The sequence below is a fragment of the Callorhinus ursinus genome, unplaced genomic scaffold (genome assembly GCF_003265705.2).
Source record: "Callorhinus ursinus isolate GAN/ISIS: 27379988/994484 unplaced genomic scaffold, GSC_fseal_2.0 scaffold25, whole genome shotgun sequence".
Classification (NCBI taxonomy): domain Eukaryota; kingdom Metazoa; phylum Chordata; class Mammalia; order Carnivora; family Otariidae; genus Callorhinus; species Callorhinus ursinus.
Genome location: NW_027397087.1, coordinates 38,131,276 through 38,148,294, shown reverse-complemented (window position 1 = coordinate 38,148,294; position 17,019 = coordinate 38,131,276). Strand labels below are relative to the sequence as shown.

The 17,019-nt window shown below is 54.9% G+C and overlaps 1 protein-coding gene and 1 long non-coding RNA gene across 7 annotated transcripts in view; one reads left to right on the top strand and one right to left on the bottom strand.

Moving 5' to 3' along the window:
* The window catches only part of LOC112833463 (uncharacterized), a 32,909-nt gene extending 26,023 nt beyond the window's left edge, over positions 1 to 6,886 (top strand). Inside the window, exons 2-4 of the long non-coding RNA XR_003210631.2 lie at positions 3,313 to 3,435; positions 4,451 to 4,556; positions 6,432 to 6,886. This is a non-coding gene — a long non-coding RNA (uncharacterized lncRNA). The remainder of the gene's footprint in view (positions 1 to 3,312; positions 3,436 to 4,450; positions 4,557 to 6,431) is intronic.
* The window catches only part of CCDC33 (coiled-coil domain containing 33), a 100,956-nt gene that overhangs the window by 58,773 nt on the left and 25,164 nt on the right, over positions 1 to 17,019 (bottom strand). For all 6 annotated transcript variants that reach the window (XM_073877363.1, XM_073877357.1, XM_073877361.1 and 3 more), the window contains 3 exons: positions 9,020 to 9,153; positions 4,663 to 4,772; positions 2,983 to 3,099 (listed from right to left, as the gene is read on the bottom strand). In XM_073877363.1, coding sequence (XP_073733464.1) covers positions 2,983 to 3,099; positions 4,663 to 4,772; positions 9,020 to 9,153 — 361 coding nt within the window. The remainder of the gene's footprint in view (positions 1 to 2,982; positions 3,100 to 4,662; positions 4,773 to 9,019; positions 9,154 to 17,019) is intronic.

Sequence of the window (17,019 nt, the reverse complement as noted above, 5' to 3'; positions counted from 1 at the left end):
CTTCAGGCCCTGGGCGAGGCAATGGGAAGGCAGAGGGAGAAGGCACAGATTATGTCCCCGTATATCTCCACTGCCATCCCAAGCAACTCCTGATCTGGCTCCTGGCTCTCACCCCTTACCCACCAGATGGGCTCTCACTCACCCCTCAGCCCTCACCCTGACTCCCCCAGCTGCGGTTCCTTTTACTTCTCTGACTCCCATCACTGGCCTCTATTCTGCCCCTAACCCATCCCCTTTCCCAGGCAATTTGATATATGATGGCAAAAACTGCTTTTGTAAAAATGAATTGGACCATGTCATTCCGCAGCTTGAGACCAGCAAGGACGGTCCTCCCACTGCCCTTAGAGTGAATTCATGGCCAAAACCTGCATGTGTTGGCCTGTCTGCCCTTGGCCTGCATCTCCACCAATCCCCAAGTCTTCCTTTGCTCCAGCCTCTTTTGTCTCACCTCTCCAACATGCTTACTTGTTTCTGCCTCAGGGTCTTTGCACATGCTGATCCCTCTGCCTAGCTCCCCATCCCCACCCCCAGCAACTCAGTGGCTGGCTCCTTCTCTTCCTTTAGAGCTTAAATGTCACCACCTCCAGCAGACCTTCTCTGACCACTCTTACTAAAGCAGCCCACCCCATTCTCAGCCCCTGGATTGCCTCTTCTGTAGCACTCATCATAACCTGTGTTCAGTCTCATTTCTTTCTTGTTCATGTTCTGTCCGTCTGACTAGAACCCAGGCTCCACAGGGGCGTGGACCATGTCTACCTCATTCACTGCTGTTAGCAAACGCCCCTGGCACAGAGTAGGACCTCAGTGTGTGTTTCAGGGAGAAATGAGCTCCACTGATGAAGGAGAAAAGTGGAGGACAGGGGAGGGAGAGGCTGAGTGTATTTCTGAGTGAGAGAGAGACAGAACCTCTGATGCCTGGGGGCTGGTGGGGTGGTGGAGGAGGGGCCAGGCAATGGCCTCAGGGTGGGGCTGGGCTTGAGCCCAGGCTTGGAGGGTGGATGGGGGTCCTAACTACAGGGTGCACAGGGGAAGAAAAGCAGAAAGACAAGGGGCTGTGAACACAGCTGAGGGCCCCCTCACAACAGCTGGGTCACTATGTCACCGTGGCCAGTCCTCGCTCCACTCTGGGCCTTAGGGTCCCAGCTCATACACTGAGGGGTGGGTCCACACTGTCCCCAGTCCTCCTAGTCCTGACCTTCACTGGGAGGAGAGTGCCTGGGAGTAGGGGCTTGTTCTGGCTCCTCTCTCTTTCCTCCTCCCTGAGCTCTCCCTCCTGGGTCCCTCTGCCAGGACCCATCTGAGCTGGTGGCCCGCAACTCCACACAGGTGTGAACTAGTAAGGCCTTAAAATAATAGTGCTTAGGGCCTTTCAGCGCTCGCTGGGGCCCCTGGAGACTGAATCCCTGCCCCAGATTCAAAGGACTGGATCTGCTGAGGGTATTACAAACTTTGGGTGGGGGCAGGAGTCTGGGCTGAGGGAGTCAGCTGCAGAGCTGTCAGACCCTAGTGCTCACAGGGACGCCAACAGGTGTAGGGGCTGAGAGCAGGTCTCTGAGAAGTGGGGGGTGCTGGCTAATTTACACCTGGTCCACGCTGAATGGTCAGGTGTGAATGAAATAGGCACACCTGCTCATGACAGCCGGTGAGTGACAGAAGCAATTTCTCTGTGCACTGTGCTCTCCAGTCTGCTCTCAGGACTGGAACGGGGGACATCTGTGCTGGGGCCAGGGAGTAGGCGGAGTGCTGGAGACTCTACCAGGTAAGTCTGGGGGCTGGGGTGGGTGTAGGGCAGATCCTCGGTGGAGATACCTACAGGCCAGGGTTCTGCTGGGTCTTAAGGATGTGGCCTTCTCCCTGTGGGGTGTGGCGTGGGGACAGCAAGGTCAAGCTGTGGCCACTCTTCCTACTTCCGTGTGTGTGTGTGTGTGTGTGTGTGTGTGTGTGTGTGTGTGTGTGTGTGAATTGCTGGCAGGTCCCAGGAAAGGGCATGACATAAAAGGGAGGGAGATTGGACCAGAGGGACCCTGCAGGTCACACACACTGGCATCCAAGGTGGCTGTGGGGAAGCAGAGATGGGGGCCAGGAGCTCTGGACTTCCATTCCCAGGCTCTCCTTGGGTCTCGGTGTCCCCAGCTGTGAAATGAGACTCAAGAACAGGTCTTGTCCTGTCAGGCTTACAGTGCTGTGGGGTGCATCAGATCGGCCAGGCTGGGGCAGGGGAAGCCCAGAGCTTGGGCCTTCTTGGCTACTCCCTCTCCCCCCTATCATACTCAGACCAATGCTGCATTTGAATCTGTCAGCCCTGGGCAGTTTGAAGGCTGTGGGGGAAAGAGAGGGGGTAGGTTCTTGGACATCTTTCTGGGGCACTGCCCATCCTCCTGAAGCTGCTTGAAAGGCTGAGGGGTAGAAGGTTGGGGATGGCATGTGTGGAAGCTAGGTCCAAGCTGGGCCAGGCCTGGAGGAGGCTATGTAAACAGTTGTCGAATGGATGAATGAATGCCTAATTGGAAGGCCAGCCAAACCTCTTCAGAAATAGGACTCAAAGAAGAGGCGGGAGGCCCTAAAATTTGGGGGCTTGTAAGCCCTAGATCAGGGGTCACTACTGCAAGAGGGAGAGAACATGAGAGAAAATAGGAAGGGACTATGGGCCAAAGTGGTGGGTCACCCCCATGAGATTCAGACAGACATAGGCTTTGGTATCCTCCCCTTCTCCATCCTGCCTGCATGGTGTGTGGAGCAGAGCAAGAGACGGCCAGGTTAGGGCAGGACTGTGTGCCTGGAAGTGCTGGGAAAGGTTAGGCATCCCAGGGCTTGTCCTTCACAAAGTCCTTTGGCTATTCTTGAAAGGCCCTGTTGGTTTCTTCCCCAGACACCCTTCCCTGCCTCATAAAGTCAAGCCAATTGGAGGTGGTGAAGGGCAGGGTCTGGGGGCTGCTCAAAGCTTGTCTCCCCCCACCCCCACCCCGGGCCCCAGTCTGGCACCTCCAGAGCTGTGTGGTTGCTGCCGACATAGCGGGGGAAGAAGCTGCCCTTCCGAACGATGGTCGCGTACAGTTGGGTCTTGGCAGTGGCTTCTTCAGCTTTTCCAGACTGGGCGGGCTTGGGTCAGGGGGAAGGAAGAAGACACACAAGAAGGCGAGTGACTAAGGGGAAGCCCCTGGCCATAAATCCAGCCCTCTGCAGACAATCACTTGGCATTGCTCCACCGGGGCTCCGAGCTGATAATTAAAGCTCATGGTCCCCGCGAGCCCTTCCAAGATCAATATAATAAATCTTCCCTTTTCTATTTGAATATTTCATCGCCCTCACAAGGACCACTGCCTGCCTGCTCTCTTTGTGAAGATGTGATAACAAGGCCTGGGTTGTAAGTGGCCAGAGAGCCAGAAGGCCTGGGTGATGATCGCAGAATCACAGCTAAAGCGCTGAGCCTTCCAGGTGAGTCATTCATCTCTCTGGACCTTCCTGTCCCTGCCTGCTCCAGGTACCTCATCCAGGCTTAGGGAAGGGGCTTAAGGAAGGTAAAGACCCTTAGGTCATGGTTGAGGAGGTGCTTGGAAAGAAGATCAGTGCAGGGCTTGGTGGGAAGAAAGGAGAGGAACCAACTGAGCACCCACCACGTGGCAGGTACTTTGCCAGGGGCTTTATGCCCATTGTTGCAATTGATTGTCCAAATGCTTGCTCAGTGTCTCTCTATTTTGCCAATGAGAAGTGGAGGCCTAGTGGGCTAAGCAGCTTCCCATGGGTACACAGTTAGCAAGAGGCAGACCAGGGATAGGAATCCAGGCAATCTTGCATCACATTGTTCTTTACTCCAAGCCACAGTAGGGGTCTGGAGGGCACATTGAGGGGAAAGTAATGCTCTGTTCATCTTGGCCCAGTGCCTAGAACATAGTAGGTACTTACTAAGTGCTTGAGCCATGAAAGAATGAGTTCTCCCTTCCACCAGTCAGCACTGGGGAGAGGGAGCCGATGGGGGAGTTGTCCTGGGAAGTTCAGGCCATGGACGGAGACGCCTGAGGCTCCCCACTCCAGGCTCCTGCCCAGTTGCCTACTAGAGGGGTGCACTCCAGGGAGCACTTTCTCTCCCACCTGTCCCAAATCTTCTGGGCCTTCCTCCTGCCAAGGCAGTCTGTGGCAGCACAGAAAGAACTGACCTGGGAGACAGGTGACCTGGGCTCACCCTCCACTCTGCTACTCATTTGCTCTGTCACCCAGGTTGGGAGGATTCCTCTCTCTGGGTCCCAGTCCTATGTATGCAAAATGTAATTCACCTTGAGGATTAGAGATGGTGTCTGGCCTGGGAGCTGGGACATAGATATTCTGTAAATACTGTATTTCTTTGCTTTTTAGATACAGTCCCACTTTTAACATACATGAAATCAGAATATATCTTTCATTGGCATATTTATTTAATGTAGTAGATGTTCCATGCTATTGGGCTCTTTTACAGAGATGAATTTGGAGAATTCCAAATTCTCATGGAAATCATTCATGTCTACCTGCCAGGAGCTGGGTTTCCTGAGCCCCATATGGTCCAAGAATTGTCATACTGCAAGGTGAGCATGGGAAGCTCTGAGGGAATAGCTGGGGGCATCAAGGTGGTTCCCACCTGCTCTCCCCTTACCTATCCCAGGCCCTCATGGGCTCAGGGCTCTGACTCACCTTCACTAGCTCAAAGTGGTAGGGGTGGAAGACACGCAGGTACTTGATAGGGATTTGGTAGGACAACAGTTCCTCTTTCTTTTTATTGTCCATCACCTTGAGGACCACATCTTAATAGAGAAAAAAGAGCACAAGGTCAAAACAGGGCTTAGCTGATCAACATCCCACCCAGTGAGGTGAGCCAGTAGGAGGTGAGACATTGCCCAGAGCAGGGAGCAGGGGCCCTGCTGAGGAACCAACATGCACATGTACACATGTGAGACACACACACACACACACATTCACACACATTCACAAGTGCTGTTTGAGCCCCGGGCCCAGGACAAGTCTCCGTGCCAGGTGCTGTTAGAATCCAAAGATGTAATTCTGTCCTATGGTCCAGAAACTCCCAGCCCAGAGGTGGACACACCCAGAATGGAGCCCCCATGTCAAGAGACACACATATGCTGGCACAGAGACACACACACAAGCAGGAATAGTACCCCTTCCTAGGAGCCACTTCCCTTAGTCACAGACACTCTCACCAGCTCTTCAGGCAGGGAAGGGAGGGCTTACCTCCCACATGTTGCAAATGGGGAAAGTGAGTCTCAGTAAGGAAACAGGATCTGCTCAAGAAATCTTTCAATACAAATATCAACAAAAGTTTACTCCAAGGAAATGAAAACTAGACTAACACTATGAACAATGTAACACTTAGAAAACTCCCTCCATGGGGTGCCTGGGTGGCTCAGTCATTAAGTGTCTGCCTTCGGCTCAGGTCATGATCCTGGAGTCCTGGGATCGAGCCCCACATCGGGCCCCCTGCTCAGCAGGAAGCCTGCTTCTCCCTCTCCCACTCCCCCTGCTTGTGTTCCCTCTCTCGCTGTCTCTCTCTGTCAAATAAATAAATAAATAAAATCTTTAAAAAAGAAAAAAAGAAAACTCCCTCCAAAGAGACTACATTTTGTCATAAAATGCATGAACTTCAGGATGAACTCTGGGGAGAATACCAATGACCTGGAAAAAATCATGGCAATCCTGCTTAGTGAGCACATGCTGTGTGCCAGATACAGGGATGGTTGCTCCTGAGTCACTATTCCAACAAATCCCCACCACAACCCCTCAAGTAGGAATCACCATCTCTGTTTTTAAAATGTGATTAGTGGAGCTGAGAGTGGTTAAATAACTTGATCACCATCACAGAGATAGTAAATGGCTGATGGGAGAGGCTGAGCTTGTGATCCTGGGGGCATCTCTCCACTCTGGAAGTCTGTGGTTTGAGGAAGAAGAAGAGATGGGGAAGGAGGAAAAGAAGGAGGGAAGAGGGGGAGAGAGAATAAGAGATATGGAGGAAGGAAGGCTCTAAAAGATTTAGAGAAAAACGGGAAAGAGAGGATGGGAAAGACAGGTGTACCTGATAGAGACTGGAGTAGACCAAGTGTACTTGAGACAAGGACACATCAGCACCACGGACAGCTGCCGGCTGTGTAGGTTCAGCAGTGGCTCTCAGTCACTTGGAGTTGGGTGGGTCATTTGCATTTTTAAAAAGATTTTATTTATTCATTTGAGAGAGAGAGCACAAACAGAGGGAGAGAGAGTAGCAGGCACCCCACTGAGCAGGGAGTCCGATGTGGGGCTAGATTCTAGGACCGTGAGATCATGACCCTAGCTGAAGGCAGTCACTTAACCGACTGAGCCACCCAGGTGCCCCTGGGTGGGTCATTTGGATGAGTGTGTGGAGGAGGAGGAGCCTTTGCTAATTACTCTTCCATTCTTCCTCCTCCCCACAGCTACTCTGGATACATAGAGGGAAAGACACTTGCCGAAGTCCCTCAAGAGCTGGCCATATGGGATCTGTGCTAAAAGGAAAGAAAGGGAAATGGGTACCCAGAAGACTCGAGGTTGTCTTGAAAGAAGTAGAGTAAGACAAAGGATTTGAAGTGAGCAGACCTGGGTTCTAGTACTAACACACCAATCTGCTCTGTGACCTTTGGTCAGTCACTTAACCTCTCTGAGCTTCATGTTCCTGCTCTGCAAAATGTTAATATTTTTAAAAGGAAAAACCTTGTCCCTCTCCTACTATTGTTGTAAGGAGGGAAATGTGTTTTTCAAGTTATGAAATTCTAAGCAAATGCTCCTTGTAGTTGTCACTATTTTCCTCCTCATTAACCATCTGTAGTGCTCCGTATACTCACCCAGCCCTGAGCAGAACTGAAAAAACTCAGCTGGAGGATTCCAGTGCTCCCAGCCAAAGCTTCAACAGTAGCTGTGGAAGCTGTAGCCCCTCATGGCCACTATCCATGGGCCCTAAGTCCCCAAATCTGGTTGGAATTTGCTGAGGCTGAAAGAAGGGGTGAACATCTTGCATTTTTCCCCCCTACCCCAATCTTTGGAGCTCTGTGTGGGCAGCCAGCAGATGAGCTGGAATTGGGGGAATGGACAGCCATCCCTCCCTGTTCCTGTCTCCATGCTGCAAACACGCTTCATCAGCTTCTTCTCTGGGCATTGTGCCCCTCTGGCCTCCCACGGTTCCCTTTGTGTGGCCAACAAGCCATTTCTGCCACCCCCCTGCTTTGGCCCTGACATGGGTCTGCAACTCCCCTTTGCTTTTCATTAACACCTCCTTGAGCTACCTCCTCCCCTCCCCGCCACCTCTTGGCTTGGCCCCCATCTCCCCCACCCCCACCACAGACATCACCACAGCAACCGGTTCCAACCAGGTTCCAACAAGCATCCAGCTACTTCAATCTGCAAAGAGGAGCCTGCCAATATTCCCTGCCTATCCAGGAGGCCTTCCCTACCCTCTTGTTCTTTCCGCAGTGAGTCCTGTCCCCTCTCTGCTGCACAGATGGGCCCCAAGGCCACTGACTCATCATGTCCTTTCCTATAGTCACTCCGAATGTGCAGAGCTCAAGGTGGGATGGGATCCCAGGTCCACTCACCACAACCCCTAACTTCCTGTCAGCCACAGAGATGGATGCACACACGCACATATACATACACACACTATACACACACGTACTGCCAGGCGCACGCCACCTCCCAGATAAATCTAGGCACACACACAACACACTGTTGCAGCACACACACACGCACACGACACACGGGCAAGCCTATGGCACAGTCACAAGCACGGACTCACACATACTACTTTCACACATACATGTGGGCCAGCAGGCAGGCATTCACAAACAAAATACATGTGCATGAAATCCTAGGTCAGTTTTTCCTCCTCTTCCACATATTCTTAATTCACCCCAGCAGCCCCACCTATCCCTTTATAGGCAGAAAAATATCCTTTGGCTTGACCCAGAACTAGCTTCTTCCGCTTTTATTGATGTGTCTCCTTGCGCTTTGCTTCTCTTCTCTTCCCCTGCCCTTAGCAGCTGGCTTTCTGTTCTTTGTGAGGCCGACAGGAGTTCTAAGTCCCTAGTGAGATTTCAAGGGGAGAAGTAAAGCCAGTCCTCTGAGGGAAGGACCACCTGCAAGACGGGAGCCTGAGGTTCTTCTGACTTGATAAGAGCAGAGATATCGTGGGCACCTGTGGTCTGTGCTGACTAAGCCTGATGCCAGTGCCCATAGCTGTCCTGGCACCTGCGAGTCGATACTCCTGTGTGCCCAGCCTGAGCTCGCCCAAGAGCAGAAACCACGAGCACACACACATGTATGCACATCTGTACCTGGAGATTTCGGGATGAGTTCTGCCTTGAAAAAGTTAAATTACCTACAGTGCTAGAATTTGCTGAAACACAGGGACTGGAAAGGCTTCCGGGGGTGGAGGAACAAGAACTAGTAGGCAGTTTCTACAAAAGTGCACCGTGGCCCTCAGGAACACTGCTATCTGACTGTGGGCAGTACCAGGGAGCCAGGGCAGGATAAGGAGCCGTTCTAGGGAAGCAGTTAGAACCCTGGAGCTGCAGTGAGAGCATGTACGCTAATCCTAGGTCCTCCACTTACTGACTGCATGAGCTTGAGCCAGTTATTTAAGTTCCCCGAATCTCAGTGTTCCCACCTAAGCAATGGGAGCAGCATGGCTTCTCGCAGGAGGTGTGACTCCAATGAGCGATGTGTGGGGATGTGCCAGGAAGCTGCAATGTGCTATTTCAGTGGGAGGCGGTAGTAATAACAACCATGAAAATGATAACAGGGGCATAAAAAGATAAGCTTTCATTGTCTGGCAAATTCATTTATGTGGAACAACTCATTTTTCGAGCAGACCGAGGAGATGAGGCATGACAGTATTATGATTTTTTTTCTTTAAAGCGCTTTTAACTGAGCCCAAAGAGGTGTTCAGGTGGCTTCCAGCTGAGTTGAGAGGGAGGCTGCTTCTGCCTCACACCCTTCCCCTGCACACCAGCCCCCTTCGCCCCTGCCTCACCTTCTCGTTCCACATCCTCAGCTTGGAGCTCCACTTTGACCGTGTCCCCCCAGATAGGGGCTTTGGTGGGCTCTGAGGTCACAAATGTGACTGCCTTAGCATTCTGGTTCTTCGTGTCCTCAGATGTGGTTTTCCTGGGGAGGGGAGGAGCAGGCTGAGTCAGAGGAAGGGTGTCCGGCCCGCTGCTCAGCCCTCCTGGACGCGCTGTCCATAAATCTGAGTAAAGGGTGGACGCAGCATAACGAGCTCCCTCCCAGGCAGACACACTTGTGTCATCCAAGGCCCAGGGGACGCTGGGCCTCTCTCCTCAGTTGCTCTGACTGCTCAGGTGACCACACTGTCTTGCTGACCACCCCTGAGGCCTTCACATGGACCCAGGCACCAGAGGCCGGGGCTGGGGATGGGAGCAGGGATAGACGGCTTGCCTGTCTGACTTCCTGCCCCCTGCCTGGGCAGGGCTCCCCAGCAGGCGCCTGTGTGCACAGACTCCCCATCCTGACTCTCTTCTCTAGGTTCTGTCCCCTGGGAGGAAGTCTCTGGGCAGGGCGGCTGTGTGGTGCCTGCCTGGCTGGCTCCTCCTTTGAGCTTCATTTCCCTAAGCTGCTGGCCCAGATTCCTGAGGCTCAGGCCAGCTCCCCGGGCTCTGAACCTTTACAGTGGAGCACACTCGGGCTCCTGCCTTCTACAGCACCCACTGTGTGCAGGGCCCTGGGTTGGACACTGGGAGCGGGGCATGGGACAGGGCAGAGGGCGGTGAGGGGTTGTGCAGGGCCAGGGTGTCCAAGGTGAGGCCGGAGCTTGGGCCCTCTGCAACCCAGTGCATCCCACAGGTATCTGAGTTAAGTGTCCCTGAGCTCCCGAGCCATCAAAGAGTTCAGCGAGAGAGTTAATGCTTCTTCTGTTGAGGAGGTTATTATGTTGGGGCTGTAAATGGTACTGCTACATTAACTGCAGCAATCATGGGTGAGGAATCATCCCAGAGCCTGGAGCAGGGGAGTCGCACCACGTACTCGGGAAGGGGAGGCACCGCCGATGTTTCCCCAAGCAGAAGCACAGATGGTGTCCTCACCAGCCTCGGAACCACCCCCGGAGGCCCCCAAAGGGAGTGTGGGGCAGGCGAGGGGGCCCAGAATCTCTGAGCCAATGTGCCCCACATGGTAGCTAAACCAGCCCGTGGCCTTCCCAGCTCATCCTACTGTCCTCCAGGAAGCCTTCTGGCTCCCCCCCACCCCCCAGGTCCTCATTCTGTCTTCTGGACCTGAGTGACATAGCAGCCTGGATCTTTGCTCCCCAGGTGTCTATAGGACTCCCGTGGACAACCATTCTTATGAGAGTCCTGTCGCCAAGCTCTAGTGGTCAACTGAAAACCCCCTCTGCTTCGGCTGAGAGGCAGTGTGGCATGGTGGTGACAGCAGGGTCCCTGGAGTTCCAAATCCTAGCTCTGCCCCTTCGTAGCTGCATGATTTTGGCAAGGTACATAATCTTGCTGTGCTCTACTTCCTTCATCTGTGAAAGGGGGTTGATAATGCAGGGCCGTTGTGGGCATGAAATGAATTAATACGTGTAAAGCACTTGACACATTGTTAAGCACCACGACGGTGTTGAATAGTAATAATCATAATCATTTTAATTGCCCTTGGCCTGGGGTTCCCCCAGCTTGACTCCAACTCTGGGTCTACAACCGGGGGTCTCTGGCTGCTGTGACCAAGGTGTGGGGTCCTGGAGGGAGTACCGGCTTCAGAGCGACACACAGCCGGGTCTGAGCCCACTGTTACCTCTTGACCAGGCACCTGCCCTCTCTGAGCCTCAGTGTTCTGCTCTGTAGGTTGGCCCTCCCTCCCAGGGCGGTTATAAGGACCAGGAAGAAAGCGTGTTAAGCTCCCGGCACTCAGAGGGCCCCCTGGGGGCTTGCCGGCACCCAGAGAGGAGACCTGAGCCAGGGGACCTGAGTCACACGCAGTGCAGTGACAGACCTCAGCTGGAACCCATGGCCTGTTCTTGCCAGCCTGTCTTCCACCCTCCTGAGAGGTCTTCAGCCCCTTGTCCCCTCCCTTTCTCATAAGCTCCTGGTGGGAGGCACTCCAGGTGGAAAGAGATGGGGACAGGCAAGGGACAAGGCCATGGGAGCCTGCTGGTGCTGACTCTGCTCAGGCGTAGAAGGGGTTAAGCAAGACTCCCTTCCCTCCCTTCCCTCAACACACACCAAAGAGGTCTGTCAGGGCTAGGTGAGTGGAGACTGAATAACTCAGGAGGGGTGAGGCCCCCCGGGGAAGGAGGGAGGCTTTTAGCAGGTGGAGGGAGGCTGTCAGGATAATGGCTTTTCCTGGCACAGCTGACTCCTTCAGGCCTTGATGCTATTCTAGAAACTGGAGATCTAGAGGGGTGAAGGGGGCCAGCTCACTCCTTGCTCCTAGTCCCCGCTCTGCACCCCCAGCTGGGCACATGGGAGGCTGGGTTCTAGGACCCCCAGCCCCTGATGGGGCTCAGGTCTCCCAGTGCAGTTTCAGAGCCAGGGAGCCTCTTCAGGACCCGCCCACACACGGCCCAGCTGCAAGAGCAAGATCCTCCCTCTGGTCCCTAAAGCCCCAGCCTGGTTCTAGCACACAGACCCCGGGGGTGTTGCCGGGTGCTGCCTGCTGTCCTGGGGCTCCGACTTAATCCAGCCATGGGGGACAGTCACACCAGGATGGAACTGGGGTTCGGTTCAGAGGCACAGTTTAGCAATCCTGGGTCTCAAGCTTCCCAGAAAAGGAAACCGCTCTCTGCCAGCCCCCACCTCCACCCCCCAGCGCCCTGGAGGGATAGGTGGATGTTTGGCAAACCAGCCAGAAGGCTCCAGGGCTCCCACCCAAGCAGGGGCTAGGGGTGAGGCATAAGCACATCTGTGAGTGGGAAGGAAGAAGATGGATTTTGCTTTCCTTGTCCGAGGCTGTAACTAAGGGAGATGCATGGTCTGGTCCCCAGGGGCTGCAGCTACCAGGGAGGTGAGCAGTGGGGTGGGTAGCGGGGGGGCACTGATGGGGAGGGGGAGTGCAAGCTCCTGAGCTGCTCCCCCACCTGCCACCCAGCTTTTGAAATGCCCTCTAGAGCATACACCTCTAGGGGTGGGACCTGTGTGTGTCATTGTCCCTGCCTCCAGGAAGTCTCCCCTGACGGGCCTCTCCTCTGCTTCCCCTCCCTCAGCGCAAGCGCACAAGCATGTGCGTGCATGCATGGACACATGCATACACAGACACACAGGCTTCCCTGGGGAGGTTTGTGTGCCACACCATACCCCATCTCCCACCTCCCAGGCCTCTAAGTCGCCCCCTTGCACTTGCCCGGCCTGTCCGCTTGGTCTCCCACACTCCTCAAGGTATCAGAGCATGAACAACTGTCAAGGTCTGGCCTCCTCCAGGGCAGGGCTTTGGAAGCCCAGGATGCAGACCACCTGGCTTGTCCTGAGTGTCGCTCCCAGGGCAGCCCCTAGGAGATCAAGGGGAAGGGGAGGATCCCAATTTGAGTCTGTTTGGGCTGCTGGGGTCCTGGCTTGGCAGGACCCTGAATCCTGAAAGACCAGAGAGATGTTCCCAGAAGCCCCGAGGAAGGAGATGGTCAGGCAGAATAAGAATGGACAAAGGGCAGAACCTTCAGGTGGATGGATAGTAGAACAGGGTTCTTGCAATCTTTTGACCTGGTCCTGCACAGTCCTGTTGCTTGCTCACCTGGGAAACTTAGAGGTAGGTTCCTCCAGGCCAGGTGCCAGGTGTGTCATGATTGGGCCCCATTCTGTCCTGAGAAGGCAGGGCAATTCCCCTCTACCTGCACCCTCCATGCCGGCCTCTGAACCAGGAAGTCCAGCCTCCCCATCCTTCCAAAGTTGAAGAGGCAGCCAGACTCCCAGGAACAGGCCTACTTCCATCTCAGGAAGGCACAGAAAAACCCAATGATGTGTCTCATGCCCAGAAGCCCAGCCGTATGCAACAGGGGTAGGAGGGGTGAATTGGCCCCTGCAGAGATGGTCACCCGAATGGGGTGGTCAAAGGCTGGATTCTTGGGGTTTTGATCCTGCCTGGGCTGGACTGGAGAGGCAAGGTTTTCTGGAAGTTGCAGGGCTTGAATAGATGGAGAGGAGGCCCTTCCCACTTGGAGGATGGAGCCTGAGGCATGAACAGTCTCATGGGCAGGTCCGTGTGAGGGCACGGTTGGTTGATTCAGGGTCAGTGTGCTGGGAGCATGGGTAGTCAGAAGAGTGAGTCTTGTGGTCCTCCCTGACCTCGTTCCTTCTCCAGCTCTCTTCTCTCCATACCCATGTCCTCTGAGGCCAGAGAGGAAGGAGCGCAAAGCCCTGCCCTCATACCTCTGGCCTTGGCCAAGCTCCCCTGGGATTGCTGGGCCAGAAGATGCAGCCAGGGCTCCGCAAAAGAGGAGCTAAGATCCCAGGCAGGGATGTCGGGGTTGAAGCTCCCCTCTCTCCTCCCACTTTACCGGGCCAGAGCCCATCAACATCAATGCCCTCCACCCCGAGTGTGCCCCACTGCTAGCCGCCAGTGCAGCTGGTTCCTGTGGGTTCTGAGCTCTTGGGAGGCTGCCACTTCAGGCATGGAGCAGGGCTATTATTCTTAGCAAAGCAATGGCTCTCATCCTGGGTTTCATTTATTAATTGGGCTCTAATGAACCATCACTAATTGCTGATGGTGCTACACCACTACAGGTGGGCCTCGATGGAAGGAGTAACCGCCCCTGGAGCACTGGAGGCCAGCCAAACCCCCAGCCTCCCATCCATGTGGGTGTGGCTGCTCTCCTCTGCACCTTCAGGCAGGGAGTGGGGACTGCTCTGGAAATCAGAAATGGGTGGGTCTAGACACTCCTGGGTCTTCAGGATGGGGACTGAGGGTAGCCTGGGATGAGGGAGATCTCCCAGGGGGCGGACAGATACAGGGAGAAGACAAGGACTGAGCAGGGAGCACCAGCATGTCTGGGTTATAGAGAGAAAGGCTGCCACAGAGGAGGGGCCAGAGAGAGAAGAGGGAATCAGGGGCGGCTTGTCCTGGAAGCAAGGAAAGAGGGGGCTTCAGGAAGGGGGGGTGTGCCTCTGAGACGTGAACAGAGAACGGGCATCCAAGGGAAGGCCACGGGCCCCAGGCGGAAGAGGACACTGGAGAAGCCGGATGCGGAGGCTGAGTCCGAGGGGCTGGGGGGTTCAGGAGGGGCAGATACGGGGCAAGGCCCAGAGATTCAACTGAGCAGAGGTGTTTGGTCTGCACATAAAAACCGGCTGATTTCACACAACGATCTGGATTTCTGGCTTCTCGCGAAATAGAGAGAGCTGACAACCTGAGCCTGCGTTCCTCCAAGGTAGGCACCGGAGGGGCTGATGAAGGAGCTCTGTGCTCCTGTTTGTCTCATATACCCGGCTGCTTTCAGCATCCTTGGAGCCGGCTCCTCCTGCCTGAAGGCACTGACTTTGTCACCCCTGGTGCCACTCCCTCTGATGGAAGTTCAGTGTGTGTCAGGGATGGGAGGTGACAGAAAGGGGCACAGCACGAGGGCAGGAGGAGCCTGCCACTCTCTTGGATGGATGCCAAACCATGCGGCCCCTGACCTGGAAGCCTGTGTGGGAGGCAAGGGGGACAGAAGCCAGACCGAGCCCAGAGGGAGGACCCAGCCTCCTGGGGCTGGGGTCTGGGGCAGGAGGAGGGGCCCTGTCAGCAGCTGTGCCCGTGCTCAGAAATAAGCAGACAGGACAGCCTGTGCATAATGCAGTGAGGACACCAGGAGGGTCCCCACTGGCCTGCCTCATTGCCTGAAATCTTCCCATTAAAACTTGCTTCTCTTAGTAAGCACTGCCTCCCTTGGGCTGCTCTCCAGGATTCCGGTGCCTCTGGGGAAGAACTCAGGCTTTTTGGGTCTGAATAAGTGTTTCAGGCATGAGAAAACCTCAGGGGCCCTGCACGGTGGTGATAGGGAACATCTGGAAAGATCCTTGTGGCTGCAGTCTGGCTGGGGGCTTCTCAGGCAACCCCCCTTTTAACCACTGATACCAGCTGTGTTTACAGCTCTGGGTTACAGGGACGTTCTCACTGAACAAAAATTCTGAGGCGCTGAGCCTCAAAGGACTGACATCATTCGGAGCAGGTGCAGATGGGCCAGGTCACACCATAGGCTGGGGGCCCTGCAGGGGAGATAAGACCCAAGATTCTTAGGCCTCCCCAGGGCCTTCTCCCCCATACTGTGCCTTTTTTCCACAAGCATCCTGCTAGGAGGGGAGGAACCTTGGCCTCTACCACAGTGAGTTGTTAGTGGCCAAATGGAGACACTTCTCTTCATCTGCTCCACTCTCACTGGCCAGCCCTGTGACCTCAGACAAGTCCCTTCGCGCCCCTGGGTCTTGGCCTCTTCGGCCATCACATGGGGCTCAAGCAATCTGCCTGTCAGGGTGGCTGGATTAAAGCCAGAGTGTAAGGAGAACCGAGCTCTGTGAGAGCTCAGCATGGGCCACCAGCAGCAAATGAGGGCTGCTTTATTCCTGGGACTGTCCCGTGATCCCTGTCACTGTGTATTACTGCTGTATTTGCTGAGCCCAACCCTCTGGCAGCTGAGACAAGCTCCCAGGTCATCTGTGAGTTATGCCAGGCCTCTGCCCACTTGGCCCAAATCCCTGCCCTCTGGGGCCTTTGGTCAAGGTGCACAACCAGTTGGGGGAAGATGTGGGCAATCCAGATCCCAGGAGAGCTCTTCAGACTGGTCCCTGGATCTTCTCTGGAAGTCTGGGTTAGGACCCTGGTGCCAACAGTCCCCTTCTAAGAGGGGTGACCACTGCATGAAGATCAAGTCAGGGAGTGAGGATGAAAAAGCTTTTAGATTTTGGAATCCTGGATCCTGGCTTCGGTACCCTCTAGTTCTGTGATACCGGACAAGTCACAGACATGCACCGAGCCCTTAGTAACCTCATCTGTAAAATGGAGACCATATTTTACCTAACTCAAAGGACTAAGTGATGATGAAATTATGAAACACATACACATCACGCACACACACACGCACACACACACGCACACGCACACGCACACACACACACGTACGCACACACACGCGAGCACGCGCACGCACTCCTAGCATATCTGCCAGGTACATGGTAGGCACTTAGTAAATGTACCCTTCTTTAACCTTCTCTTACCAGGAACTTATGCAATTGTCCTACTTTCAGTACTTTCTTTCTTCATTCAATTAGTCATCAGGGTCGAGCTCAGTCTGGAGCTCGGTGTGTGATTAGGGCTCAGTCTATGACCAGAGTCAGGGCTCAATGCATGACCGAGGTCAGTCTCAGTCAGGGGCCAGGGTCAGGGCTCTCAGGCTGATCCGAGAAAACCAAAGATCCTCTGAGTGTGACTGACTGGCCCTGATCTGTGCTCTGCCCTGCCCACTGTGCCCGGGGCCAAGCCTTCCCCAGGCACCTGGAGGAAGCAGCACTTCCCCTGCAGGCCCTGGCTCCGGCCCTGTTCCTTAGCTGAGGGCAGCCAGCAGTCAGAGAAGTAGCTGCCAACTGGCAGCCCAGCCATCAACCCTTTGGCCAAGGGTCCGAACCCTACAGGCTGTCTCCCAGCTGGCCCCGTCCCCACACCCAGCCTGCTGGGGCACCCCCAGACTGTCAGGGCCACTGCCTTCCTGGTCCCTGCTGTGCTCTGATTGGCAGGCCTCTCCGTGCCAGGCTGCGAGGCAGGTGCTGGGCACTGCTCAGGCCCAGATCGGTCAGGGGAGACCCGGGACCTGGGCACCGGCCCAGCAGACCTGGGTGTGGAATCCGTCTTGCATGTAAAGCTGGGGCTCTTATAATTTCTAAAGCACTGAGACTGATTCCCAGGTCAGAGCACAAACCAGCCTGGCAAGCCAGGAACAGCATGGAGACCAGAACCGACATGCTGGCCACAGGAAGACCGGAGACTCAGAGAGGGGCAGGGACTGGCCTGAGGTCACACCGGGAGTCAGGGGCAGTGGGCCGGATTCTGGGTTTTCCTAAC